General features: G+C 48.7%; 1 protein-coding gene across 1 annotated transcript; it reads right to left on the bottom strand.

The window, feature by feature from the left end:
- Window positions 1-121: 121 nt before the first annotated feature.
- On the bottom strand, window positions 122-26,789 carry EXOC3L2 (exocyst complex component 3 like 2). Its single transcript, XM_036745008.1, has 12 exons — window positions 26,748-26,789; window positions 16,294-16,863; window positions 13,605-14,241; window positions 12,999-13,110; window positions 10,380-10,481; window positions 9,011-9,111; window positions 6,594-6,704; window positions 5,800-5,935; window positions 5,067-5,189; window positions 4,221-4,376; window positions 1,982-2,103; window positions 122-814 (listed from the first exon to the last, which is right to left on the bottom strand). The coding sequence occupies exons 2-12, from the start codon at window positions 16,850-16,852 to the stop codon at window positions 526-528; spliced, it is 2,448 nt and encodes an 815-aa protein (XP_036600903.1). The 5' UTR covers window positions 16,853-16,863; window positions 26,748-26,789; the 3' UTR covers window positions 122-525.
- Window positions 26,790-27,093: the final 304 nt, after the last annotated feature.

The following is a 27,093-nucleotide window of genomic DNA, read 5'->3' as shown; positions in this document are numbered from 1 at the left end:
ATAAAACTAACCAATCTGATGTATTTTCCCACCATGATAGTCTATGCACTTAGTGTAGTGCCTGGCACATAATAGGTGCTTAATAATGTTTATTGCTTGGTTATTGATCTATATTCTAACTTCCTTTTCAACCTTAACTTTCTATGTCCTAAGGTCCCTTGCAGCACTGACATTCTCCATTCTAAGGTTCCTCCCAATCTAACATTCAGTGTTCTAAAGGTTCTCCCAGTTCTGATGATCTATGTTCTAAAGATTCTCCCAGTTCTGATGGTCTATGTTCTAAATGCTCTTCCAGCTCTGATATTCTATCTTCCTAGGGTTCTCCTAGCTATGACATTCTGTTCTGAGGACTCTCCTGGCTCTGGTATCCCATGCTCCACAACCTGGTTTTAAATTCAGGGATAGGATCCTTCCTTAGGGGCAGGGTCTTTCTCAGCAGCAGATGTTGGGGGAAAGGGAGAAGACACAGGCTTCCAGGCTGGGACAGCAGCATCATAGGGCAGGTTCTAGGAGTCCCAGTTGCGCTCAGGGCTGGGCACGAGGCCGGGCAGGAGGCTGAGGGCGGGGCCGGGGCAGGCAGGCAAGATCAGGCCTAGTGAATCGGGTGAGGGGTAGTCGGGCAAGTGGGAGGGGGAGGCCCAGACAGAAAGGTGGCCGAGGGACGGGAATGTCAGCAAAAAAAGCTCGGTCCCTGGGAGGGGCAGGAGCCCCTTCCCCACTCTGCTCCAGGTCCCGGGCCACAGCCAGTATCTCATGACGAGCAGCTGCGCTCCGTAGGCCCCGTACATCTAAGAGGGCAGCCACATGCTTCCTCCTGGGGAGAGATGGGAGGATATCATTGGGGTCTCAAAACCCTAACCATCTAGCCCAGGTCCAGAATCATCATTCTATCTAGACACGGAGCTTGGAACCTTCCCAAAGGCAGTTCTAGAACCCGGAAACCCATATCCAGAAACATCATTCTATCCAGATAGAGCTTGGAACCTTCCCAAAGTCAGCTCTAGAACCTGGAAACCCATATCCAGAACCATCATTTTTCCCCCAACTGTTTGGGGGGGCTATCAAACCCTTAAGTTTAATTCTCACTCCAGTTCAATCCCAGAGCCCCCACCCCCAAGAGATCTAGAGCCATCATTCTCCCCAAGTGCTGGGGTCTGGAGCCCCTCACCACTCCCAAAGTCAACTATAGAAACCCTAAACCCAGATCTAGAACTCTCAGCATGTGGCAATATGGGTCTGGAAGCTTTACTCCCTATATAGCCAGCTCCAGAACTGACCTCCCCCTCAACCAAGTTAGCCCTGGAATCTTTATCTCTAGAGCCCAAAACCCAGGCCCAAACCCCCAGCTCTGGCGCCCGGAATAAGCCCCTCCAATAACACTCTAGAATCTGAGCCTCTGGTCATTCATCACAATGACATAGTATATGTGAATTGGTGACTGCCCCTGGCTCATAGGCTCCCTCAGGCTTTAACCGTGTGTCCCCAGGCTCCCATCATACTCCCTTGGGGATGCTAGTGGCTCTGCCATCCGCCTGCCCTGTGGCCCTTCCCACCTCCTCTTCCTCTCCCTCCTCTTCTCCCCACCCTCCACCTCCGGGCCCTTCCTGTGGCCTCCTGTTTGTCTCCCCTGTGCCCACAGCAGTGGCGGGTGTGAGCAGGAGGGGCTGGGCAGGAAACGGCCGTCAGACACGCTCACTCCACCCCCGGGGGCAGGAAACGAGGGAAAGCTGAGCCAAAAGCCCAGAAGGCCACAGCAGCCAGCCCAGAACTGGCCCCGGCCCAGGGCACCTTGGGCAGGAAGTGAAGTGAGGCAGAGAAAGGCAGGACTCAGGAGGCAGGGGGCCCTGGGTTCGAATCCTAGCCCCACCACCAACATGCCCAGTGGCCTTGGGAATGGCCCTTTTCCTTTGTTGTCTTTGCTATGATTAATAATTTTGTCAGCTTCTGGGGCCCCAGGTTCCCTCCCCACTCCTCCCCTCACCTGATATCAGGGTAGTCGCGAACTAAGACCCCAACCTCCACCTGGATGCTGGGCGTATCCTCCAGCTGCAAAACTTCAGCGAGATGCGGTACCACAGCATCCAGCCACGAGGCCTGAGACTCCTGAGGACATGAAAGCAACGTTAGTGATCCCGTCCTTCCCAGAGCCCTCTCGTCGAGGACCCCCAGCCTCCAATCACCAGCAGACACCTGGCACCTCGGTTCACTCTCTACTGCCCCTGACTCATTTAGGGACCAGGGCAAGGCGATTCCTTCCTCTGGGCCTCAGTTTCCTCCATAAACAATGAGGGACATAGATTAGACAACCCATAAGATACCTTCCAGTCCTGACTCCATGTTCTAAGATCCCTTCAAAGCCTGGCAGTCAGTCAGCTGTTACCTTTCCCAGTCAGCCCTGGGAAAGAAAGTTGACTCCAGACTTAGAGTAACTGAGCTCAAACCCTATTTCTATATGCTTTCATTTCTATAATGCTTTTTAAAGTACATGTGTTGGGGCAGCTAGGTGGTGCAGTGGATAGAGCACTGGCCCTGGAGTCAGGAGGACCTGAATTCAAATCTGGCCTCAGACACTAGCTGTGTGACCCTGGGCAAATCACTTAACACTGATTGCTTCTAAAAAGTAAAAAAAAGTGCATATATTGCATATATTATTTGATCATCACAAACAACCCTGTGAGATAGGTGCTATACTATCCCCATTCTAAAGATGAGGAAACTGAGGTAAATAGCAGGTAAGCGACTGCCACGATCACACAGCTAGTATGGGGGGGGGGTAGGATTTGAATTCAGGTCTTCCTGATTTTCAGTCCTCAGTGATGTCAACCTCAAATAGAAAAGGATCCCTGGAAGGCTGTATATTGACTTAGAAAACCACAAATTAACATTATCTATGTCATATTGTAGTTTTGTTAATTTTGTTAAACATCTCCCAATAGCATTTCAATCTGGCCTAACTCAGGAGTTTGGACCACCGCTTGTGGGAGCCCTGAGTGTGAGTTCGACACCTTGTAATATCAATTAAGTTGGGTGTCTTTGATTGAATCTTACTAGGTGCTAAACCCCAGGCCCAAACCCCTATCTACTAGGTGCTAAGCCTGTGTGGGCATAAAACCCTCAGAGTCCTAAGGGGAGTTGCTAAGACCAGAGCCAATTGTAGGAGCCTAAGTTCTGGTCGTTCAGATGGCGTTTGATGATGTCTGAAACTGTGTAAAAAGAGAGAACAGAGTTATTTGCTTAGGGCTCTCACTCTTGGTAGAGTGCTGATGTGGAGACTCTGGATAGCTGAAGTTAAGAGCCCTCCAGCTTGTAAACCCAGACGTTCAGACTTTGTTAAACTCTGGTAACTATGCATTGAGATTTGAATCAGACAAGGTCTGTCTGTTGATGTTTGTGATTTGTTTGTATTTGCTCTGAAGCTCAGGGTGCTGGCTTTTCCCCCTGAGCTGAGTGAATGATATTTGTGTGTTGAATTAAAGTAATATTGTTAACCCCTTAACTTTGCTTTCCTTAGTAAAGCAGGTCAAAAGAACCTGTGTTGGCAGCTTTCTGTGTGCTGGTTGTTGGTGGGTCTTACATCCCCACAGCAGCTGCTAGCCGAATTGTTGCAACACACCTCTGCCAAGGTCATCAAGCTGCCTGCTTATGTGACCTTCTCCTCTCCAGGTCTCAATCTCATCTGCAAAATGGAGAGCTCCCTAATAGGTGTTTGTGAAAGACAAATGAAGGGATGTGTATGAAGTTATTTGAAGCCTTGGGGAGCTATAGCAACGTCAGCTCTGATGAAGAAGGAGCTGATGATGGGTCTAAGGGCCTGGGATGCTCTGGTTCTAAGACTCCAGTGGGTCTCAGAATCCAATTCTGAATATTACAGTTGGAGGCATCCTTAATGGTCCTCTAGACCAACCCACCTGGGAAGAATTCTACCAAGTGGTCCTCCAGCCTTGGTGTGCAGATTCCTGAGGAGGGAGCCCTCCCACCTCCCAGGCAGCCCATCCCTCTGAGTTCTAAGATTCCAAAATCCCAAGAGTCCAAGACACTAAGAATCTAAGATTTTAAAGAATGGAATATTCCCATAAGGACCCAAGAATTTGCTTTTAAGTGGAAGGTTCTAAGGTGCTAAGAATCTAGAATTCTAAGGCTCTTTGGACCCAGGTTTCTGTCCCTCGGACCCTTCCCCTTCCCTTCTTATGCCTTCGCTCCCCCTTCTTCCCATCACTAACCAGTCGCCTAAAGAGCCTCTGGAGCTGGGCAGCCTCATCCCTCAGCCTCCCGGCCACTCGACTCCTGGAGCGGGCAGATCGGCATCGAAGGCGTCCCCTCAGCAAGGGCCGGACATATTCCACCAGTGCCCTTCGGTGCAGCTCCCCCACCAGGGCCTAGGCACACATCAGAGTGAGTATAAGCAGGAAACACAGTGTGATGTGGGGCAGGGGAGAGAGATTATCAGGACAGAAGTGAAGAGAAAGATGGAGGGGATGTTGGAAGGGCACGGAAGGGGAGAGAGATGGGAAGAAATGATGGGAATGTGGAGGGGCAGAGATGGGGAGATACAGGGATGAGGGGAGCTGGGGAAATGAGGATAGGAAGAGATAGAAAGGGAGAGACTGGGGGACACAAGTGGGAGAGATATAAGGGAGATAGAGAGGAGGAGATATTTAAGAGACAGAGACGGGGGGGGAGAGAGAGAGAGAGAGAGAGAGAGAGAGAGAGAGAGAGATGGGGAAGGGATATTATGAGAAAACACAGATATGGAGGGAGATTAGGCTAGATTAGACACAGAAACCCAATTTTGGAGGAAGAAGAGAAAGGAGGAAGGGCAAAAAAGGTAAGGTGATGCTTGCAGCCACCTGAGTGACCATAGGGAACAAGAGTGTTTGCTGTGCCAACAGTGCTGGGGACTCTGGTCTTGGCTCAGGGGCAGAGAGAAGTACCTGAGGTCACTTATAGACCAAGGCATGAGCACCAGGAGAAGGGGGGATCCCTTGCCCCCTTCATTTTCCTGCCCTTCTCCCTGACCATCCTTCAACCACCCCCTTCCTCCCACCTGTGGACATGTCCATTCACACCTGGTAGGGCTGGTCATGCATTCTTCTGAGGGCCAAGGCCTGGGCTCCCAGGGTCCCCACAATGCCATCCAGGGCCTCAGAGCTGGTCAGCCACTTTCGACGCATCAGTTTTGAGAAGTGGGGCTGGATTCATCCAGAGAAAGGAGAGGAGATCAGAGCTCATCTGATCCACAACCCCCTTCAGGCCTCACCCAGGCCACTGAGCCAGGAATTCTGCCCCCTTCCAGCCTTGATGGGGGGATCCCTGAGTCTGTCAGTGCCCTCGCGGGGCTGGGAGGGGTTGAGCACACACAGGTAGCCAGAGCTGAAACTCACCTAATTAATGGTCATCTAATTCATGGCCACACATTCCACACAGAGTCACAGACTTAAGCACAAAAGATGTACAGTGTCACACCCATCCCAGACTAGCAGGCGCAGGCATAGCCACAGCCCTCCACGCTCCTGAGTAGCCGGTGGTATAGCAGTCAATGGGCAGGCTGTGGGGGCTTAGGCCCAGACCCAGGCTCTGCCCCGCCCCTCCCCCCCAAGCTGGGCCATCTGTGTAAAGATCTTTCTCCTTCCCTCCGTTCTGCTCCCTCCCCTTTCTTTCCTCTCTTCCTTTGTCTTAGGCCGGTCTTCGGCCGGCCGGACCTTGGCCTGATCCTGATCCTGATCTGAACCTTGTCACAACCCCCAGGATCCCATTTTCTAGTCAGTTTGGGAGGGGGACCAGGGGCTTCCTGGGACTGACCTGCAGTTCTTGAAAGAGCAGGTCAGCTAGGACTCGGTGGCAGAGGCGGGTGACGCGGTCAAGAGCACTTGCAGCTGCCTCCCGAGCAGGCTCACTCTCTGAGGGCCCCACACGGGCCAGACGCTCAGCCAAGGCCCTGGAGGGGGAGAAGCGGGGGCTCATCACTAGCTGGTCTTGGGTCCCAGCTGGCTCCCTCCACATCTTGGGTGGGCAGGCAGGGGAGTGTGTCTCTCCATGTTTGGAGGAGGAGTATCTGTGTCTTTGGAGGGTCTCTCTGTATCTTAGTGGTGGGCAGGGGCCATGGCTTTGATCTCTGTGTGAGAGATCTCTCCATGTATCTGATGGGGGAGTGTCTCTGACTCTTGGAAGAATCTCTCTTTATGTTTGGGTAGTCTTTCTAGTGGAGTTTCTTTTTCTCTCTGGAGTTATCTGTATGTCTGAGGGGGGCATGCTGTCTCCGGAGAGGTTTCTCTCAGACTGGGGGTAGGGGTTGGGTGGGGAAAGGGTCTCTATGAAGTCTGCTTCCCTGAGGAGGATGTCTCTCTGGGTCTCTGGGAAGGATTGTTTTCTTGAGCCCAGAATGGGATCTCTGTCCATATCTCCCCAGGAAGCATAGTGGGACCCTTTCTGTGGCCCTTTCCCGGGGGGATGGAGAGGAATAACAGGACCTCAGAACACCTGGGATTGGAGCAGACTCCCTGACACAAGAATGGGCCAACTCACCATGGGGAGAAGGGGGAACATTAGCTCATCTTGGGGCCTCTTTTCCCCATCCTCTCTAGGGTCTGGCTTACCGAAGCGGGGGACCACAGTTCACCAACGTAATTGTCCTGCTGATATAACTGTCACTCGACAGCTCTCGGACACTTGGGTTCTCATGGAACCTCTCTACCCGCTGCTGGAAGCTGGAAGTTCAAGAGAGAAAAGGTCAGGGTCTCCTTTGCAGCCAGCCCCTTCTCAGACTAGGTTCTGAGCTCTGCTCCTCCAGGAAGCCCTCCAGGTTTCATTTCCCCTCCAGTTTTATCACTTTCTCACCACACCACTGTCTCACCTCCCACTCACTTCTCCACCCTAGGGCAATCTGGTTTCCATCTTCACCACCTGACTGAAACTGCCCTCTTCCGGGCCACCAGGAATTTCTCTTTTGCTAAATTCAATGACCTTTTCTCATTTGTCCTCCGTCTCCACCTCTCTGCAGCTTTGCAGACAGTCCATCACTCTCTCCTCTGCAGGTTTTCACGATGCACTTCTCCCTACTGGTTCTCCTTCTACCTGACAATAATTTGGCCGGTCCCCCTCCTCCCTTCTCCCCATAGCTAGGTGTCCCCTCAGTGTTCTGTCCCGAGCCCCCTTCTCTCTCGGCGTATATTCTCACTAGATAATAACCTCATTGCAAGGGCTCAATGATCATCCACGTTCCACATGACCCCCATATCTAGCCCATGTTTGTCTCCCAAGCTCCAGGCCAATATCACCACTGTCTGCTGGACGTTTCCATCTGGAGGTCCCATAGCTGAGAACCCAAAGAGAACCCATAATCTTTCCTCCTAAACCTACCCCTCCTCCTAAACCCCTCCTCCCATTTCTACAGTTCGTGCTTCCGTCTTTCCAGCTGCCCAGGTTTATAATCTCAGAGTCCTCATGGACTCTTCACTCTCCCAGAGCCAATTGGTTCCCAAGTCTTTGTATCCTTTGTATCCCCAGTCGATTCTCTGTATCCTTAGCATGGGTCCCTTTCTCTGTAGCCTCTAGCCTCATCTAAGCTCTCAACACCTCTCAACAGTCCTATTGCAATGGCCTCCTATTTGGTCTCCCCTCGACAATCTACCCTCCACAACCTGCCAAAGTGATATTCCTAAAGTACAGTTCAGACTCTGTCATTCAGCTGCTGCTCAAAAGTCTTCCATGGCTCCCTATCACCCCAAGGGTCAAATACAAACTCCTCTATTTGGTATTTCAGATTTCAACCTACTTTTCCTGTTTAATTTCACATTACTACATCTCATGCACTCTATTCCAAATTGGTATACCAGCTGTTCCCATTGTCTCTTACCTCATACCTTTACACTGACTATCTCTCATGCCTGGAATATGTTCCCTCTTCATTTTCTTGGATGCTCAATTTGGATGCCGCCTCCTACTTGAGACCTTTGCTGATCCTCCCCCTCTCCCAATTTGCTAGGTTTCCCTCCCTCCCTCCTGAAATTCTTTTGAAATTGCACCCCCCACCCCGAAGTTAAATAATCAAATAATTGTTTAATTATCTGTTTATATACAACGTCTCCCAAGTAGAATGCAAACTCCTTGGAGGACCTTTTTTTTGGGTCCTTGTAACCCCAGAGCTTGGGACAGTACCTGATATGTAACCCACCTTGTGTAGGAAGTCCTCCCCCCAACCCATCCTACCTCTTCCCTCTGAGACTACCTTCAATGTCCTTAGTACACATCTTGTATGTACATGGTTATTGAATTGGTGTCTCCCAGACTTGAATATAAGCTCCCCAAAGGCAAGAACTGGGGGGTATTCGGGTTTTTTTGTTCTTTTCTTTGTATTCCCAGCCATTGGCACAGTGCCTGGCACAATCATTTAATAAATGCCTGTTGCCTGGTTGACTGAAATTGTAAGAGATCAATGCTGGGTTGAAATGCATCCTAGACTAAGTTGCAAAAAAGGGCTGACCTGTGTCAGGAGGAGGTATTCTGCTAAATCTGGAGGGTCCAAAGACTCAAACAGTCTCTGCCTTCAAGGAGCTTATGTGCTTTGGGAGGAGGCAGACAGAAATGAAGCCAGTTCCTGTTCTGAAGGAGCTTACGTTCTACAGAGAGAAACAAAGTGTACCCAGAGAAGCAAGCGGCTCTGAGGACTGCGGTGGTTCATAGACCCTGAAGACTTAGAAAACCCTTTCCTCACCGCAGCCCTTGGAAGCAGGTAGTGCCATTGTTCTAAGACTCATTTTACAGAAGGGGAGACTTAAGCCCAGAGAGATACACGAGATACACAAGGGATAAATAAAATTTGGAGCCAGCCTCTCTTCAACCTGACTTATCTCTAGACTATGCCTTTTTTTTTTTTTTTTTTTTTTTTTTTTTTTTTTTTTTTTTTACAATGATGCTTCCTCTAATCTGGACAATCCTCTGAGGGTAGGTTGCTGCTTCCTCCTCATGGCCCGTTCCACCATCCATAACCATGGGTCACCCGCCTCTCCCGTACCTCTGCAGGAATTCAGCCAGCCCTCCCAGGCAGCAGTGTGCCATCCGCTCCCCAAATTCCTGGCTGATGCGAGGGGCCTGATCTGTGTGCTCTTCCAGTAGCTGGGGGATAGAGACAGAGAAGTGCTTTAAGGTTTGTAAAGTCCTATTCATATGCTATCACATTTGATCCTCACAACCCCCAGAGATAGGTACTATTATTATTTATTTTTTTTAGACAATCAAGGTTAAATGACATGCCCAGGGTCACACAGTTAGTGTCTGAGATCAGATTTGAACTCAAGTCCTCCTGACTCCAGGGCTAGTACTTTATCCACAGAGCCACCTGGTGCTGTAAACTGAGGCAGACAGAAATGAGGCGACCTGTGCAGGGTCACACAGCAGGTAAATGTCTGAGGCTAGATTTGAACTTAGCTCTTCCTGACTCCAGACCCACCCAGTACTCTATCCACTGCACCACCTTAGCTGCCTCATGTTTATTATAAAACAAGTTTTGTTCTATATTATTTATTGTGTTGTTGCAAAATATGTGTGTAATTTAGATTCTTAGAATTACATAATTTTAGAATCACAGAATCCCCAAATTTCAGTCTCATAGAATACTTCAATCTTAGAAAAACAGAATCTTGGACTTCTTTCATTTAACATCTTAGAATCAAAGAACTTGGCTCCAAGGAATCTTTGGGTTTATAGACTCTTAGAATCATCTCCTTTGCTAATCCTAGAATCATGGACTCGAAAAATTAGAAAGGACCTCGCCTTCCTCCTCCAACCTCCTCTCTCCCCATCCCTTCTTCTTTCTCTGATGGGAGCGGGCGCTGATATTCTCCTCTCTTCTTCCCCAGAACCACACACCTTACACACACATACATACACACACATCTCACAATATACCTCTCACACACATATACACACACCTCTCATACATTTTACACACACACCCCTCACACACACACCTCTCACACACATATACACACACCTCTCTCACACACACCACACCTTACATACACACACATCTCACACATACACCTCTCACACACCTTATACACACACACATATACACACACCTCTCTCACACACACCACACCTTACATACACACACATCTCACACATACACCTCTCACACACCTTACACACACACACCTCTCTCACACACATCACGCCTTACACACACACATACATACATACACATCTCACACATACACCTGTCACACACCTTACACACACACACACCTCACGCACACCTCATACACACACCTCTCACACACATATACACACACCTCTCTCACACACACACACCACGCACCTTACACACACACACACACACACACATCTCACAGATACACATATATGTATACACATGCACACACCTCACAGACATCTTGAGCCAGGCTGCTGGGCTGGTCCTCAGCCCCAATCCATTGCTCTTCCTCTTCCTGCAGGGTCTGGAGCAGCGCAGCTCGGGTCTGAGCCTGGGAAAACAGAAGGGGGCATGATTTGATCCGCAGAGGAAAAGTTCAGGGAAGTGGTGTGGGGGGGGGGGTGGGGTGGGGAGAGCATTCCTTTCCTCCCCACAATTCCCTTTACTCCCAGAGTGTACCACATCCCACAGACAATGGAGCCCTAGACAGACCCCTGGACTTGGAAGAACTTTAGAAGTTTGGAATCTTAGAGGACCTTAGACCCAGAGAACTTTAGACATAGACTCATGCAATCTGAGACTTTAGGGAATCACACAATATCTGGCCCTGTTGGAAGGGACTTCAGTGGTCACTTGGGTCAGCCTCACTCTCAGATGAGTGAAGGAGAATCTTCCCTCCAACATCCCCAACAAAAGGAGGCGTCTGGCCATTAATGTAGACCTCTGTTGAAGGGGAGCTTGTCACCTCTGGAGGTAGTCCATGCTTCCCCTTTTGAATAACTCTTATTGTCAGAACTTTCCCCTCTTTGAAACTGTAGCTCCCACTCATTGCTCTGACTTCTGCCTTTGGGGACCCACGAGGGAGAAGCCTGATTCTTGCCCTATGTGGCAGCTCCCAAATCCCCAAGGCTTCTCTTTGCCAGTCCCAAGCTCTCTTGTACCCTCAGCTGATCTTCACAGGGCTTGAGACCCCAATCATGCAGCATCCTCCTACCATCTGCAGCATTCCCTAGACCTGCCTATTTAGGAACCTTTCAATAAAGGATAAAAGGTTGGTCTGGCATGAAATTCTGGGCTGTGTTGATTGTTAGTTGGTTGGTCCAGACCTTTGATTTCTTTCATTTCATGGTGAGGAAAGCCTCACTACCAATGCAGATTCACAACTTTTAGGCGCCTTCCAGACTTGGAGAGTCTCCTGAGGCAAGGAGCGCCCAGAGTGTCACAGGCAAGCTTTGAATCTAGGTCTTCCCATTGCTGAGGTACACCATCCTGACTCCCCCCGACCTGTTTTTGCTGAAGCTACGCTAGTCCCTTAATGGTCAAATCTTCCCTGTCTAGGTGCGCACAAACCATCCTTTTGTTGCTACGTGCTAGAATCTTGCAACTGTATCCTGTAGTTCAGAGGTAGGGCTCTGCCTAGACAGAGCCCCAGATTAGTCGTGGAGGCTTATCAATAATTACCAAGACTGTCTACAATCTTAGTGGCTCCTGCCTCAACCCGGAATTTCTTCAGGAAAAATCAGTCTGTTTCACATTAGTTCTCCTTGAGGGGAATTAACTTCCAACTCCATCAAGAAAACACTGTAAATATACACTATTCAGGACAGTAATTAAAGTAGAAGCCTAGCCTCTTTGGTCAAACAATAAGAAAAAGACCAGGTCACCTCCGGGTTAGTGACATTTCTGATTCTCTATCTCTCTAGTCTTCATTCCCCAAAATACTCTCACAAGCACATGCAACTGCCCACCTCAAGAACCATTGGTAACTCCCTACTGCCTAAGGTATTAGACAGATAGACAAACAGAAATGGGCAGATAGATAAACGGATAGACAGATGGTTGAATTATATATATTATAGACAGACAGAAAGATGTGAATGAATAGAAAGACAGACCGATAGAGGTGGATAGATAGATAGACAATCAGATAGACTGACAGAGATGTAGATGGATAGGCAGACAGACATTAGCTAGCTACTATGCCTGGCACAGCAGAGCAGTTAAAACCCTCCAATTGGATGCCAGCTACCTTTCCACACTTATTTCGTGTGATCCCTCTTTGTGCTCTTTACATTCCAGCCAGACCAGACTCCTAGTCTTTCCCTGAAATTAGCATTCCAATGTTTTGCATGACTGCACATGTATAATCTATATCAAATAGTTTGCCTTCTCAAGGAAGAAGGAGAAGAGGGAAGGAGAGAATTTGGAGGTCAAAATTAAAAAAAGAAGTTAAAATTGCTGTTACATGTAATTGGGGAAAAAATATGAAAAGTTTTCACTTGAAAAAAGAAACGAGAATTCCACCTCCCTGCTTTATGCAGGCTGTCTGGCCCTCATGCCTGGAATGTGCTCTTTGCTTAGCCTTTAGAATGCCTAGCTTCCCTCTTTTCCTGGCTCCCAGTTGTTGAGGCACTCTCCCTCCTCACATGATTGGGGTGGAGGCAGAGGAGAAGGAAGAACGGTATCCTCCAATCCCTTTACCCCCACTTTCCGTCCAGATGTGTAGCTGCTAAGTCCTGTCTCCAGCCCCATGGGGGCAAGGGTCCTACCTCTGCATGACTGCATCCAGCCTTGGACCCTTACATCGTACCCTGGTGCTGACAGCTGTCTGCCACCTGCCTTCAGGTGAGAATCATTCTCCTTAGGGCTCTGTCTGTATCTGTCCTGGGCTTCAATTCTCCATTAGCTCTTTTTTGTTCTGTCCTCATCAGTTCGAAGATCATTCTTAGAGCCACAGAATCTTTGAGTCATAGACCTGGGGAATCATAGACTTCTCCAAGGCCAGGAAGCCCGGGGACCCTGTAAACCCTTGGTGACCCACGGGCCCTCCCCCTTCCTCCCAGGTCACCTTGACGTCAGTCACACATTCATCTTCCAGGCTCCGAATGGTTTCAGCGGGAAGGAGGGGCCCCAGTTGTCCATTGTCCAGGGCCACCATGTTCACCAGGCCCAAGATCTCCCTAAGGCAAGGGAGGAGATAGTGAGGCAGAGGAGAAGAGGAGAAATGTCCTCAGAAAAGCAGACAGAGCCCGTGCCCTAGGTCCCATCCCATTCCCTCTCCTCTGAGACACTGAGCAGCTAAGCCCTGTCCCTCCAGCACCTCCTGGAGCTGCCATTGTGGCCATGGAATCAAATACAGTCCTCAGCATAGCTTTGGCCACCTACACCTTAGAGATAAAGCAGGCTGGGGCAGGAGGGGAGGTTGGTAGATTGTTTAAAGCAAGAAGGGGCCTTAAAACAGAGGGTGTTAAATTTGGAAGGGCCTTTAAAATTTAGGGGAAAAGAAGGTCAGAGCTGAAAGGGGACCTAAAATACCTTCTAGTCCAGGTCCTTTATTTTATGGAGCGGAAACTGAGGCTCAGAGGAGGGAAGGACTCTGACTTCTCCATTCTGTTGCACCCCCCCCACCCACTCTATTGCACATTCCTTAGCCCTTTCCCCTTCAGAGTCTCACCTTGGATAAACTTGGTTATGCCAGTACAGAAGGGCATAGCGGTCAGCCAGAGGTAGCCAATGGTAGGTGGCCTTCCTCAGCCAATCAGAGAGGGCTCCATGATAACCCCGAAGGTAGACACCGAAGGCTCCCAGGCTTGGTGGGTAAGCAGGTGCCAGGCGGGTCCTAATAGCCCCCATGTCTTCCAGCAGCCTAGACCTCAGGGCCTCCAGCCTCCCAGCCATGGCCTCAGCCTCTGCTTTGGCAGCTGCCTCCAGCCTCTCTCCAGCCACCTGGCCCACAGCCTCTGCCCAGCGGGCCCGGAACCTCCGGGCTGCCCCCGGTCCCCGGTGCCCATCAGCCTCCTCTTCCTGGGCCAGGACCTGGCCCAGCTGGGTCAGGGGGGCCCCTCCAGTCCCTCCAGTGGCTCCAGGGTCTGCCAGTGTCTCCCTGACCAGTGCCCAGAGCTCTCTCTGCAACGCTTCATAGAGGAGGGTCACATCTCGGGCCCGACGGCCCTCAGGGAGACCCCGGGCCTCCCCTAGGCTGCCAGGGCTGGACCCTGATGTCACCAGCTTCTCCTCAGCCTCTAACTCCAGAATATGTTCATCTGCCCGTGCCAATTCTCGCTTCTGGATCAAGCTGAGGATCTCTAGGACTATGAGAAAAAAAACACCATGGAGGGGGTGAGGGTCAGAGGGGACCAAGAGATAGGGGGACAGAGAGACTGACTGAGATGGAGGTGGGAGAGGTAGAGAAAACAGAGGGAGAGAGAAAGAAAATGAGCCAGAAGAAGAGAAAGGAGAGAGGGAGGGAGGAAAGGAGAGAGAGAGAAGAGGAGAGGAGAGGAGAAAGAGGAGAGAAAGGAAGAGAAGAGAAGGGAAGGGAAGATGAGGGGAGAGGGGAGGGAGAGAGGGAGGGGAGAGAGCGAGAGAGAGAGAGAGAGAGAGAGAGAGAGAGAGAGAGAGAGGGATTAGGAATGGGGTGGGGTGAGGGGGACTCAGGCTATCGGGAGGAAGAGAGGGGAAGGATTTGGGAAAGTTGGCTAGGTTCTATAAACCAAGTCATGGGCTCCCTGCAGGGGGGTACAGTTGTGATGGGGGTACAGAGGGCCATCAGAGGTAGCATTTGGGTTGGGGATAGAGGTCAACAGGGGACAGTTAGAAAAGGCCCATAGGGGCGGATGAAGGGTCCCTAGGGGCCCAGGGGCTCCCCTTGACCCTCCCCCGCCTCTGTTTCCTACTTGCAGGGAAGCAATTTCCTGTCCAGTGGCTATTTCTGCCCATCCGTTTCCAGAAGGTGGGGAGGGGAGGTGGGTTCCCCCAGCTCCCAGCACTCTCCTCCCCTTTCACTCCTTGCCCCCTCCCTTGGGGCTCGAGGCCAGGACCCGGGGCAGCTGAGCACTGCCTCTTTTCCCACAAGGGGCCTTTGCTCCTTTCTGGTGGTGAAAAGGTGCTTTCTTGGCTTTGAGATCGGCAGAGCTCTCATAAGGGGTTGTAGGGGTCAGGACTTCAGAAGAGAAGGGAAAGGGGAGGGTTAGTGCTAAGGAGATACAAAGCAGAGGTCAATACTAGGGGGTGGGGTTAGGGCTAAAATTGAGATCAGGTTGGGGTTGGGGATAGAGTGGGGTGAGAGTAATGGTTATTGGGGTTAGGATCAGAACCAGGGTTGAATCCACTCTTGGGGTCATGGTTAGGGTTAAGGACAGGTTGGGGATGTGCTCAGAGGCCAAGTTAGGGCCACAGTTGAGTTTGGGGTTGGTTTGGAATTAATGTTGACTTGGCTGTTAGGGTCCAAGGTGAGATCAAGGCTGAGGCGGGGGCCTGAGTTGAGGCAGAAATCAAGGGCTGGGGCTAGGGACAGTACTGGGGTTGTGGGTATGACTTGGAGCCCCCATTGAGAGTGGGACCTGTAGGTCGGAATTAGAGGACAGGGAGTTAGAATTGGAGGTTGAAGCTACAGTTGGGGTCATTGTTGGGGCTGAATTCTGAGATAGGGGTTAGAATCAGAGATGAGGACCACAGAACAAAGACTTCAAGCAGGAAAGTACTTCAGAATCCACTGAGGCCAGCCCTCCCATTTTACAGATGGAAAAATGAAGGCTCAGGAATGGTAAATGATTTGGCCAAGGTCACGAAGATGGTTGTTGTTCAGTTCTGTTCGACTCTTTGTGACCCCATTTGAGGTTTTCTTGGCAGTGGTTTACCCTTTCCTTTTCCAGCTCATGTTACAGATGAGGAAACTGAGGCAAACAGGGTGAAGTGACTTGGCCAGGGTCACATAGTAAGTGTCTGAGGCTGGATTTGAACTCAGGAAGATGAATGAGTCTTCCTCACTACCTAAGTCCTCACTCCAGAGTTCTTTTCGTTGCCTACAGATTAATGTCAGAAGGTCAGACCGGGATTGGTGTTGGCGCACTTGGGTTAGGGTCACAGTTGGAGGTCATGGTTGGGGTAGAACAGAGGTGGGGTTAGAGTCAGGGGTTAGAATTAGGGTCCGAGTTAAGGTTAGGTTTAGAGTTAGGGTCAGAAATGAAATTAGGTTGAGTTGGGGTCTAACTTGGGTTTGGGGTTAGAGTTAGGGTCTGGGTTGTGACCAGAGTTGAGCTTGCCAGTGGGATTAGGATCAGAGTTAGAGTCCAGACCCTGGTCAGGTGCCTTTCTCCCTGAATTATGGTCATCTCACACTCCTGTTACCTCTCCCCACTCACCAGACAGCGGCTCCTTCACCTTGGGTGGCGCTGGGGCTGGGGGTGATGTCCCCAGGGCTGGCTCCCCTGAGGGCATCAGCCTTTCTGCCAGGGACCCCCGGCGGGGCTTGGGCCCTCGTCCCAGCCTCAAGAAGGCCAGCCTCCGAGCTGCCTCGCCTGCAGCCTCAGCATCCCCTGTTCCACCCTGTCGGGCCCCGTTGAGCCTGGCCAAGAGGCCAAAGTCGGCAGAGCTCCGCCGGACCCCAGGGCCCAGCACCCGGCCCAAGAAGGAGCGGGACTCCCCATCTCCAGGGCTGCCCACCCGTCGGCCCCCTCCCCTGACCAGCCTGAAGGGTGACAGGCCCACCAGCTTCTCCAGGGTGGCCCGGCGGTGGCAAGAGGCCCCATTAGGCAGGGTAGGGGTTGACTCCCCACGGAAGGCATCCAGTTCCCCCTTCTCCTCCTCATCCTCTGCCCCTGAGGAGGACTCAAAGGGGTTCCTGGAAGGTGTCAGCGGCAGAGTGTTGGCACGGGTCCCCTTTGGGTCTGGCATTCGAAGGCTCTTCAGGATAGGCATCATGGGGTGGGGACCTAGAATTAGAATAATAATGAATCTTTTTGTTTGTTTCATCATTGAATCTTAGACTTCAGACTTAGACTCTTAGAACCATGAAGCACTTTTCAAACCCTAGATTCTTTTAGAATTCTTAGAGTTATAGACATAACCTTGGGCACACCAAATCTTAGAATTTGGCAGTCCTAAAATTGCAGACTTGTAGAATCCTAGAATTATACTCTTGGATCCTTAGACTAAAGAGGATCTTAGAACCTTAGTCTTACACTCTCTCAGGGACCCTGGATTCATGGATTCTTAGAATATCTGAATTCTCAAATCATAGACTCATAAAATGAGAAATTTAGAAAATCCCAAACTTACGTAGTTTCAGCATCTTCATTTCATCCTATGCAGCTAAGTGGTCCAATGAATAGAGGACTAGGCTCAGAGTCAGGCAAGCCCTGAGTTCAAATACAGCCTCAGACACTTACTAGCCGTATGACCCTGTTCAAGTCACTTCACCATTGCCTGCCTCAGTTTCTTCAACTGTAATTATTCTATTGTCATTCTAATCATTCTATTTCCCACAGTGGTTGTGTGTATGAAACAGGATAATATTTGTAAAGGGCTTAGCCAGAGTCTGGCACAAAGTCTGGGCTGTATAAATTGTTATTACTTATCCTCTTAGGCTCACAGACTCTTAGCGCTTATAGACTACTTCACCCTTGGACTCATGGAATCCCAGAATTTTAGAATTCTAGGCTCTGAATTCTAGAATCCTTGATTCTTAGAAAAGACTTGTAGACTTTCAGAATGCTACCCTTAGACACTTAGGCTCCCAGACTCTTAGACTCTTTGAATCCCACAACCTGAGGAGTCTGGCGCCCTGTCTGGGCCCTTTCCCCATTTCCTTGATCTCTCCTGCCCCTGCCCAGTAGAGGGAACTGTATATAAATAAACCATATATAAATAAAGTATTGCTCACAGAATGATTCAACTCCTAGGATTTTTGCTAGAGAGCCTCAACCTTTTTTGGGTGGGGCTGTGGAATTGACCCCAAACTAGCCCCACCGCAGCCCCCTGCCCTTTTTATAGTTCTGTGAGAAAGCTCTCCTTGAAGTCTGGCAAAGGAGAAGCCAGTTTGCCCAATCCCCATCCACTTAAAAAGCCTGTTGATGTTTCCCTCAGCCTTCAAGGCCTCACTTAAGTGCAGCCTCCTTTAAACAGCTCATCCTGAATCAATGACTCACAGAATCTCAGAATTAGAAGGGATTTCCGCATTAGACCTGGAGCCTCTTGAGATCTCACTGTTTTTGCTTTTTTTCTTTGTCTCCCCAGCACTTAACAAAGTGTATACAGTCAACATTTAATAAATGCTTGTTGATGGACCCAGTGACCTTAAGGGTCATCTACTCTGAGCTGTTCCAGAACAAGAATCCTTTTTCCAGTATGCTTAGCAAGAGGGCATCCAACTTTTGATTAAAACCCCCAGTGAGGGAGAACTCCTCGCCCCCCCCCCCAACCCTGCCCCCACCCCCACCCCCGCCTCTGGCGGCAACTCATTCCTCTTTAGGATAGCTCTAATTATCCAAAAGCTTAAATCTGCCTCTTTGCACCTTCCCCACTCTGCCCCTGGTTCTGCCTGGGGAGTGGGGAGAAGCAGAACAAGGCTCCTTTCTTCTTCACAAGACAACCCTTCAGTCACTAAAGGGAGATCTCCCCCAAGCCTTCTCTTCTCCAGGCTAACCATGCCCAATTCCTTCAATGGATCTCCAGATGGCATGATCTCAAGACCCTTCAGCATTCTGGTTGTCCTTCTCTGGATCCTCTCCAGTTTATTAGTGGCCTTTCTAGAATGTGGTACCCATTTCTTGACCGTGACTATTGACTTTTATTGTGCTTGCAGTACAATTGGAGACCCCTTCTCTAAATTGTGTAGAACTTTTCACGTCTATTCTTCGGGTGTGGCCATTCATCCAGTTCCGAAACCACTTAATTGTACCATTGTCTAGACACACCTCTCCATCTTAGAGTGCACAAGCATAGCTTGGGAGACTTTTTCAATTTCTTTGATATAATCTAGGTAAATTACGCCCACAGCCTTCCCTGATTGACCAGTCTAGTAACCCCATCAAAGAAGGAAATAAGGTTGAGCTGGCGTGACTTGTTTTTTGATGGAGCCACAATAACCTTCTGTGATCATGGATTCCTTTCAGGGACATTCACTAGCCAGCTATCTGATAATACATTGTGGAATTTTACCAGGAATATAAGTCAAGCTCGTTGGATTATGGTTTGCAGGCACCACTCTCTTCCTTTTTTCTTCTGTTTTCCATGATCTTCGATCATGGAGTAGACAGTCACATTAGCCAATTTCCTCAGTGTTCTAGAATAGAGTCCACCTGGGTCACCAAAGCAATCATGTGCCCTCTTACTGTATTCCTACTTAGCCTGGTTATCAATTCCCCATTAGCCATTTTTGTTCTGTCTTCAGTTTAAAGATCATTCTCTTGGCTGAGAAGATAGGAGCAAGGTAAGTTGAGGCAATGATACTCTCCATTCCCTGGTCCTTTCTTCTACCGCTCCCATAGCTCTTTTATAAACTCCTTTTTGTTCTTAATTTTCTTGGCTAGATTCTGCTTGTACTGAGCTGAGACGATGGGTATCCTTCTCTCCCCTCTCTCACCACCAACACAAATGGGATTCTCTCTTTCCTCTGAGCCTTCACAGCTTGACACTGCCCTTCCTTCATGGCCTTATTTCCTATCCTGTCTAGGGTTGGGGGTTATCTGTGGCTGGATCTGAGCCCCCTCCTCCAAATAGAGGTCAGGTTGCACCTGGGCAGCCAGGTGGTGCAGTGGATAGAATGCCAGCCCTGTGATAAGGGAGACTCTTCTTGAGTTCAAATCCAGCCTCAGATACTCACTAGTTGTGTGGCCCTGGGCAAGTCACTTCACCCTGTTTTCCTCAGTTTCCTCATCTGCAAAATGGAGATGGAGAAGGAGATGGCAAACCACTCCAGTATCTCTGCCAAGAAAACCCCAAACGGGGTCACAAAGAGTCGGACATGACTGAAAACAACAGCACCCTCTCTGAGGTCAGAGACTCTTGGCCTTGTCCTCCCTCAGTTCCAAACTCTGTTTGTTGAATCAAAGCGAATAGAACTGTATGTTGGAAAATGCTGCTTCTCCCTCTCCACTTATCATTCACCCTTCCCTTCCCCTTCAAATGCCACCATCACACTCTGAGATTTGGTCCTCTTTGAGGTCAGGGTCTATGGGTACAGTAGAAAGATCACCATTGGTCTGACCTTAGGCAAGCCACAAACCTTCTGGCCCTCGGTTTCCTCATCTGCAAAATGACTAGACAGCCTCCAAAGTCCCTTCTAGCTGGGCAACAAGGTAGATGCAGAAGCCAGATAAGAAACCTGTGAGAATCCTGCAAGTGTATGTATATTAAGTTGGCAGTTGATGTGTGATCTTTGACATAGAGGGTTCGAGTTAGCATTTATACTGACCCCTGACTGGCTTCCAAGGGCAAGGAATGAAGCAAGAAGCAAGGAGACCAGTTCCATAAAAACACCTGACCTCTTTGGCCCCGAGGTACAAGGAGGATTACTGATTTTAGAGACTGAAGACCTGGGATCAAAGGGGGAGAAGAAGGAGGAGGAAGAGGAAAAAGGAGGAGGAGGAGGAGGAGGAGGAGGAGGAGGTCTTATATAGCAAGGTTTGCAAAGAGCTTTACATGTGTTAACTTTTTTGATCACTCATTGATTCAGCTAGAGTCCCTTCCCCTCTCTGAGCTTGTTTCCCTCACTGAAAAGTTCAATCACAATCTGACTCCAGGATGATTACACTTTTACTCCCCCTTCAGGCACTCCAGTCAAACTGAACTCCCTGCATTACATCTCGCTTTAGAACAGCGTTTGCACAGGCTGGACCCCACTCCTTGAATGCCTTCCTTCTTTACTGCCACTTCCTAGAACCTCTATCCCTGTCACAGGTCAGCTCAAGTGCCCCCTCCCGCAAGAAGCCCTTTCTGATTATGCCAATTGTTTCTGCTGCTCCCCAATGACTTTTATTTATTCCATAGATACTTTTTGGATTTATCCATGGACATTTTTGCCATTCTCCTCCCTGCCCCCAGTCCAGTGGAACGTGAGCTCCTTGAAGGCAAGGACTATTACAATTTTGTCTTTATGTACCCAGCACCTAACAGAGTGCCTGACACATGGTAGGCAACAATAAATCATTACTGATTTGAATTTAAAATCTTAGTGATAGAGGAAACAGCACTATCATCATGGTTATTTCTCTACCACCAACTGCTGAAGAGCTACACTATGAAGAGAGAAATAGCATGGATCCGAAAATGCTTCTTTCCTGGTCCTCAGGCTGTCCTTTGGGATTTAATCTATCTGGATTTGCTAGAATTGAACACAACCAAGTCCCGAGGAAGGTTCTTTTGTGGCTGGACCATGGTAAACCAGGCAATATTTGGAGTTTAGGGATACTTAGAAGACCATAAAAAAAGCCTCTTAAAGCCAAGTAAAAAAAAAAGCCAGGATTAAGTCCAGCAGGGAGTGATAACAGTAATTTTTAACATATTAATATTAATTGATATTAATAATAATAACAGTAATTTTTTCAAGAAGGTACATAATTGTATCAAGTTGTTTGTATTTATTTAAGCCCTGATCTAAACTATACATTTTTAAAAAGCCAAAGGCAAATTGAACTATACTTTAAGGATCTGGCCATCCTGAGAGATGGCATGGTGCCAAAGAAAGGGCGTCAGTTTTAATTAAGTCCCAGCCCCGCCACTTTCTAGCTGTGGAACCCTAGGCTAGTAACTTCCCTATTCTGACTCCAGCTTCTTCAGTTGTGAAATGGGGTCAGCAAAATTTGCATTACTTTAGGAGAAATCCATTTGGTAAGGAGGGAGCCAAGATAGAAATACAGGCCATGACATAGATTCTGCATACGTTTGTGTTGCTTTTTTATGTAGGCAGAAACTGAGTTTCTAAGGTTAAATTGCTTGCCTAGGGTCATAGCTAGTAAAAGTTTGAGGTGGGATTCAAACCTGAATCTTTCAGATCATAAGCCCAACCCACTATCCATTACAACATGCTATAGTCTCTCTCCAATCATTCCACACTACCCCCTCCCCCCACTAAGTTCTCTAGCATTCTCCGCTTTCCTACCTCTTATCTTTCCCAGCTCTAGCTTCCCTGGTGGTCCCATCACTGGATGGATTAGGTAGTCGAGGGCCCTGCTGTTTGTTGCCTTTGTGGCCTTCGGAAAACCTCTCTGGACCTCAGTTTCCTCATCTGTAAAATGAGGGAATAGAGGACTAAATAATCTCTAAGATCCCTTCCACCTCCATTAAGAGGATATTTCTATGTCTCCCTGGGAGCTGCCATGATTATAGTGAGTGATAAAAGTTTTTAATGAACAAAAAAGACACTGCTAGGTCTCATTTACTGCAAATAATGGAGCACCCCCCTGAAGTGGTCGTATTATTGGAATTCACATTGCCTATTTCCGTTGGGCTGGAACCAATTTCTATATTTTACACAATCATAACTTTGAAGAGTTCAAATTCCAATCCATGAATCCACTTCAGGTATTTATATTGTAGCTGTCCAGGATTATAGACGCATATAGGGAGGAATAAAAAACATTTATTAAGCACTTACTGTGTGCCAAGCACTATGCTAATAGGGATCTTGGATTTAGAGCTGAAGGGGACTTTACAGTGTTATCAAATCCACATTTTACAGATGAGGAAACTGAGGCCCATCCAGGGACAATGAGTTGCCCAAGGTCACATACCTGGTGAGTGGCAGTTCTGAGACTCAATCCCAAATCTTCAGACTCCAATGAATGAATGAATGAACATTTAATGAATGTCTATAAGGTACCACTAACTCTGTTAGGGCATTAGTATAGAAAGGCACAAGTGAAAGTCTTTGCCCTCCAGAAGCTTACAATCTACTAGGGATAAAAACACTTTCACAGATAAGAGTAAACAGGATACTCGAAAAATAAATACTCTGGCTGGGAGCTGCCTCGCCAAGATTAACTAATTCCTAATTAGCTCAATTTGCGTTTACATTGTCTTGTTGATGAACCATTTAGATAGAGGTTGAGAGGTAAAACGCCTAGATAGGATTTGATGCCTTTTTGACTGACCTTCAACTATTTATCTGCTATCTCCTGTTGTCCCAGAAGCCTTCCCCAACCCCTCCTGCTTATAGGGCCTTAGTTCTGGGAATGATTTCCTATTTATCCTGTATATAGCTTGCTTTGGAGATATATATGTGTGTGTGTGTGTGTGTGTGTGTGTGTGTGTGTGTGTATGTATATATGTATATATGTGTGTGTGTGTATATATATGTGTGTGTGTTTGTGTGTGTGTGTCTGTGTGTATGTATGCATGTATATGTATACGTATATGTATACACACATACACACACATATACACACATATAAATACACATACATATATATATATATCCAAAGCAAGCTATATACAGGATAAATACACACATACACGCATGTATTTTGTCGTCTCCCCTAATAGAAGGCAGACACTCTTTGTATCTTTGATTCTTTGTATCTCCAGCGCTTAGCACAGGGCCTGGAACATAGTAGATGCTTAATAAATGTTTACTGATCGATCGTTACGTAGTCTTCTCCCACCCCCACCCCCACGCTAAGCTCTAGGGACACAAAGAAAGCCTCTCCAGGAGTTCACAATCTAATGGAGAAGACAACACTCAAACATCTTGACTTGGAATGGTCGCTTTGGAAAGCTGAGACTCATATCCAGGACTCTTGACTCCCAATCCACTGAACATGTATTAAGTGCCCTCCCCCCAGATTTATGCACAATTTAGTCATCGTCTCCAAAGCTCTTTACGATCATTATCTCATTTGATCCTCACATCAACCCTGAGAGGTAGGTGCTCATGTTATCCCCATTTTACTGATTGGGAAACTGAGGGTGAGATTAAATGACTTGCCCAGGGTCATGCAAACTAGTACCTGCCTAATGTAAGATTTGAACTCAGGACTTGCTGACTCCAGGTCCAGTGTTCTAGCTACAGTGTGACCCATCTGTCCCAAAGTCAATTCGTGGGGGCTGTGTGCAAAAATCCCTGTTCTCTTAATTTCCAATACCAAATGTGAGCCCATCTATTGGCATAGTGCCTGGCATATAGTAGGGAATTGATAAATGTCTGTTGCCTGACTTTACTCCTCTTCAGTTTTAAGGTGGGGCTTACCAAGTGTGACCATGAACCTAATGATAGCAAGAGAAAACGAAGTCATGATTCCAATGGGGAAAAACCACAAAATCGTTGAATGTGAGGGTTGGAAGGAAGGGGACCACTAGACCGTCTAGTACAACCCAGTTACAAAAAGAATTCCTACTAGACCAAAGTCAGCAAGCGTCATCCACCTCTCCAGGCACTTCGTTCCACTTTGGGACAGCTTCTGACATCCAGCCTCAGTTGGCATCTTCCTGCCTTCTGCCCAAAGCTGGTGGGTCTGCAGTCTGGGGCCAAACAAATCTAATCCATCTGCCAGAGGACAGCTCTTCAAATCCTTACAGATAGCTCTCCGCTCCTCCCCTTCCCCTTCCCCATGAATTGAAACACCCAGAACAACTGCTGCCTAACCATGCCTCCTTTATCTTATGCACATGAAATCGATTTTTTGTACCCAAACACAAGACTTTACATTTACCCCTGTTGGATGTCATCTTACTAACTTCAACCCTAAACTCCATTAACCTGATTACATCCCTTTGGATCCTGAATGTCATCTAGTATGTTATCTCTCCCTCTCAGTTTGGTATCACTTGCAAATTGGACGAGGGAGTCATCACACCTTTATCTAAGTCACAGATAAAAAAATGTGGAATTGCCTGGGACCAAGCACAGATCCTTGGGGCCCTTCACTGGAGACCTCTGGCCTCATAGAGGTGGAACTTATCTACAACTCTTCTTTGGGCTCAGCCCTCCAAGTTCTTTTGAATCCATCTGAATGTATCATTGCCTGACCCATGATCTCCTCATCTTCTGCCTCTGAAGGAATCACTAATGTTACTACCCTTAAGAAGCCAGAGCCACCACCCTAGGCATCTGGTCCCCGCTTTCTCTCTCTGCACCCACATACCTCCTATGGTTTCATGGTGAAGTGCTACTCTCTGTTTCCCCAGGGCCCATTTCTCTCTCTCTCCAATCCTTAAGGGACAGGGAGGCAGGTGGTCTTTGGCTTGCTCATTCTTATTGGAGCCAGACCAAGAACTCCTGCACCCTAGTCCTGGGGATGTTTTTCATCCTTGGAGGTGGCATAGCAATCTCTGCCTAACCTGGAGACCCATCATTGCTCCCCAAGCTCCTAGGGTCTCCTCCATCTAAATCACCTAGGAAAAACATTAGAACAAAGAGTGTCAGAGCTGGGAGGAGTCTTAGAACATGGAATACCAGAGAAAGGAGGGCTTTTAGAACACTGAATATCAGAGCTGGGAGAGGCCTTAGACCATGGAATGTCAGAGAAAGGAGGACCCTTAGATTATGGAATGTCAGGGCTTGGAGGGTTCTTAGAACACAGAATGTCAGAGCTGGAAGGGGCCTTAGAACATGAAATGTCAGAGCTAGGAAGGCCTAGAACGTGGAATGTCAGAGCTCACCCTTTGAGACTAATACAATTCCTCTATTTAATAGATGGAGAAATTGAGGCTCAGAAAGGGGAAGAAACTTAGATAAGGTCATACAGTAAGTAAGGGGTAGAATACAAGGGAGAATCAAGTCCCCTTGAATTCTCAATTTCATAACAGGACCAGCTACCTGTTCCCAAGCTCTTCCAGTTCCATGCACCACCGAACCTATTTTTCTGGATCCAAAATCTCACTGAAACTCTGACATCTCACTCCTCCCCACCTCATCCTCAGACAATCTCCACCACTCCCCCCCCCCCCCCACCTTCCCCCTAGGCGCCCACTGCTCCAGGTCTCAGCCTGACTCACTTCCCAGACGCCTCTCTTGCCCCCTCCTGCAGGATGTGTCTGCCAGAACTTTCTTCTTCCCCCAGGGTCTGCCCCTCCCCCGTTGCCCTTCTCCTCTGCCTCTTCTTCCTCCACCTCGATTTAAAAATGATCCTCTGAACTCAGCTGTCCCCACTGCCTGGATTCTGACCAGTTCATGGGGTCCACAAACACCTGACTTTGCCACATAGCCCATCCCTCCCTCTTCCCCAATGCCGCATCTCCCAAATGTTCATTCCTCCCTCTCTCATCCCTCTCTCTTCCCTCCAGGTCCCTTTTCATACCTCCTTTCTCCATCCTCCTATCCCATCCATCCAGCCTGTCTCATCACTTTGTTCTCTAGTCTCTCCAACCCCATTTCTCCATCCCTTCATCTCCCCATTTCTTCATACCTCATCTATTGATACCCTGTCCTCTATAACTATAGGAGTTCTGCACTCAAAATTAAAAGGCTTGATTTTTAGTTTCACTGGGTGATATCTGTCAAGAATATTAATTCTGGGACTCAGTTTTACCATCTGCACAATGAGGCAATGCATTAGATGGTGCCAAAGGTCCATTCTAGCTCCGGGAGTCTAAAATTCTAGGCCTGCTCTGACCCCTTCTCCTCAGACCTTACTCCCTCTGGTTCCCATGATGTCTTCTTCCTGCCCCCATCTCCTGTCTCCCCAGGCTTCTACAAGTCCCTTTTTCCCCTGCATTGACAGGAAGATCCAATGCCTGACTCCTTCCTAGCCTTCGGCTTTCTCAAGTTATTGGATAGAAAAGACCCCCACTCCCCTTACCCATCCTGTCTCCTGCCAACCCTTTCCTCCCCCAGGATCTGGGGACTAGTAAACCGGGGACCCTAGGGAAAGGCCCTCACCTGAGTCCCTCTGACCGCTGGTCCCAGCCTCTGTCTGGACGCTCTAAGTGGGCACTGCTGGCTAAGGAGAGTGGAGCCCCACCGGGGTGGGGGGGCGGATCTGGGTCAATTTCCTGTCAGGAAACCCCTCCCTCTCTGGGGCCAGGGGGGCTGGGAGGGACTCATTATCTGTCTGCCCTCCAAGGCTGAGCTGTGATTAGAACCTGGCTCCTCCCTGCCTGAGATCTGGGCTGGGGCTGGCTCAAGCAGATTTCACCCCCCCCCCCCATCTTGGCGGTGCTCCCCCTCCATGGTCTCCTCCAGCGATAGCCCTTTCCCTCCAGCCCACTGACACTTCCCCCTGTCT

The sequence above is a fragment of the Trichosurus vulpecula genome, chromosome 2, assembly GCF_011100635.1.
Source record: "Trichosurus vulpecula isolate mTriVul1 chromosome 2, mTriVul1.pri, whole genome shotgun sequence".
NCBI lineage: Eukaryota > Metazoa > Chordata > Mammalia > Diprotodontia > Phalangeridae > Trichosurus > Trichosurus vulpecula.
Note: the sequence above shows the minus strand (reverse complement) of the source record. Positions and strands in the feature narration are given on the sequence as shown.

Coding starts and splice junctions, on each gene's coding strand:
- EXOC3L2 (XM_036745008.1), bottom strand. CDS start 16,852: ATGATGCCTATCCTGAAGAGCCTTCGAATGCCAGACCCAAAGGGGACC. Junction 10,482..12,998: donor AATGTGTGACTGACGTCAAG/GTGACCTGGGAG, acceptor CTGTTTTCCCAG/GCTCAGACCCGAGCTGCGCT. Junction 5,190..5,799: donor TGCTCTTTCAAGAACTGCAG/GTCAGTCCCAGG, acceptor GGATGAATCCAG/CCCCACTTCTCAAAACTGAT.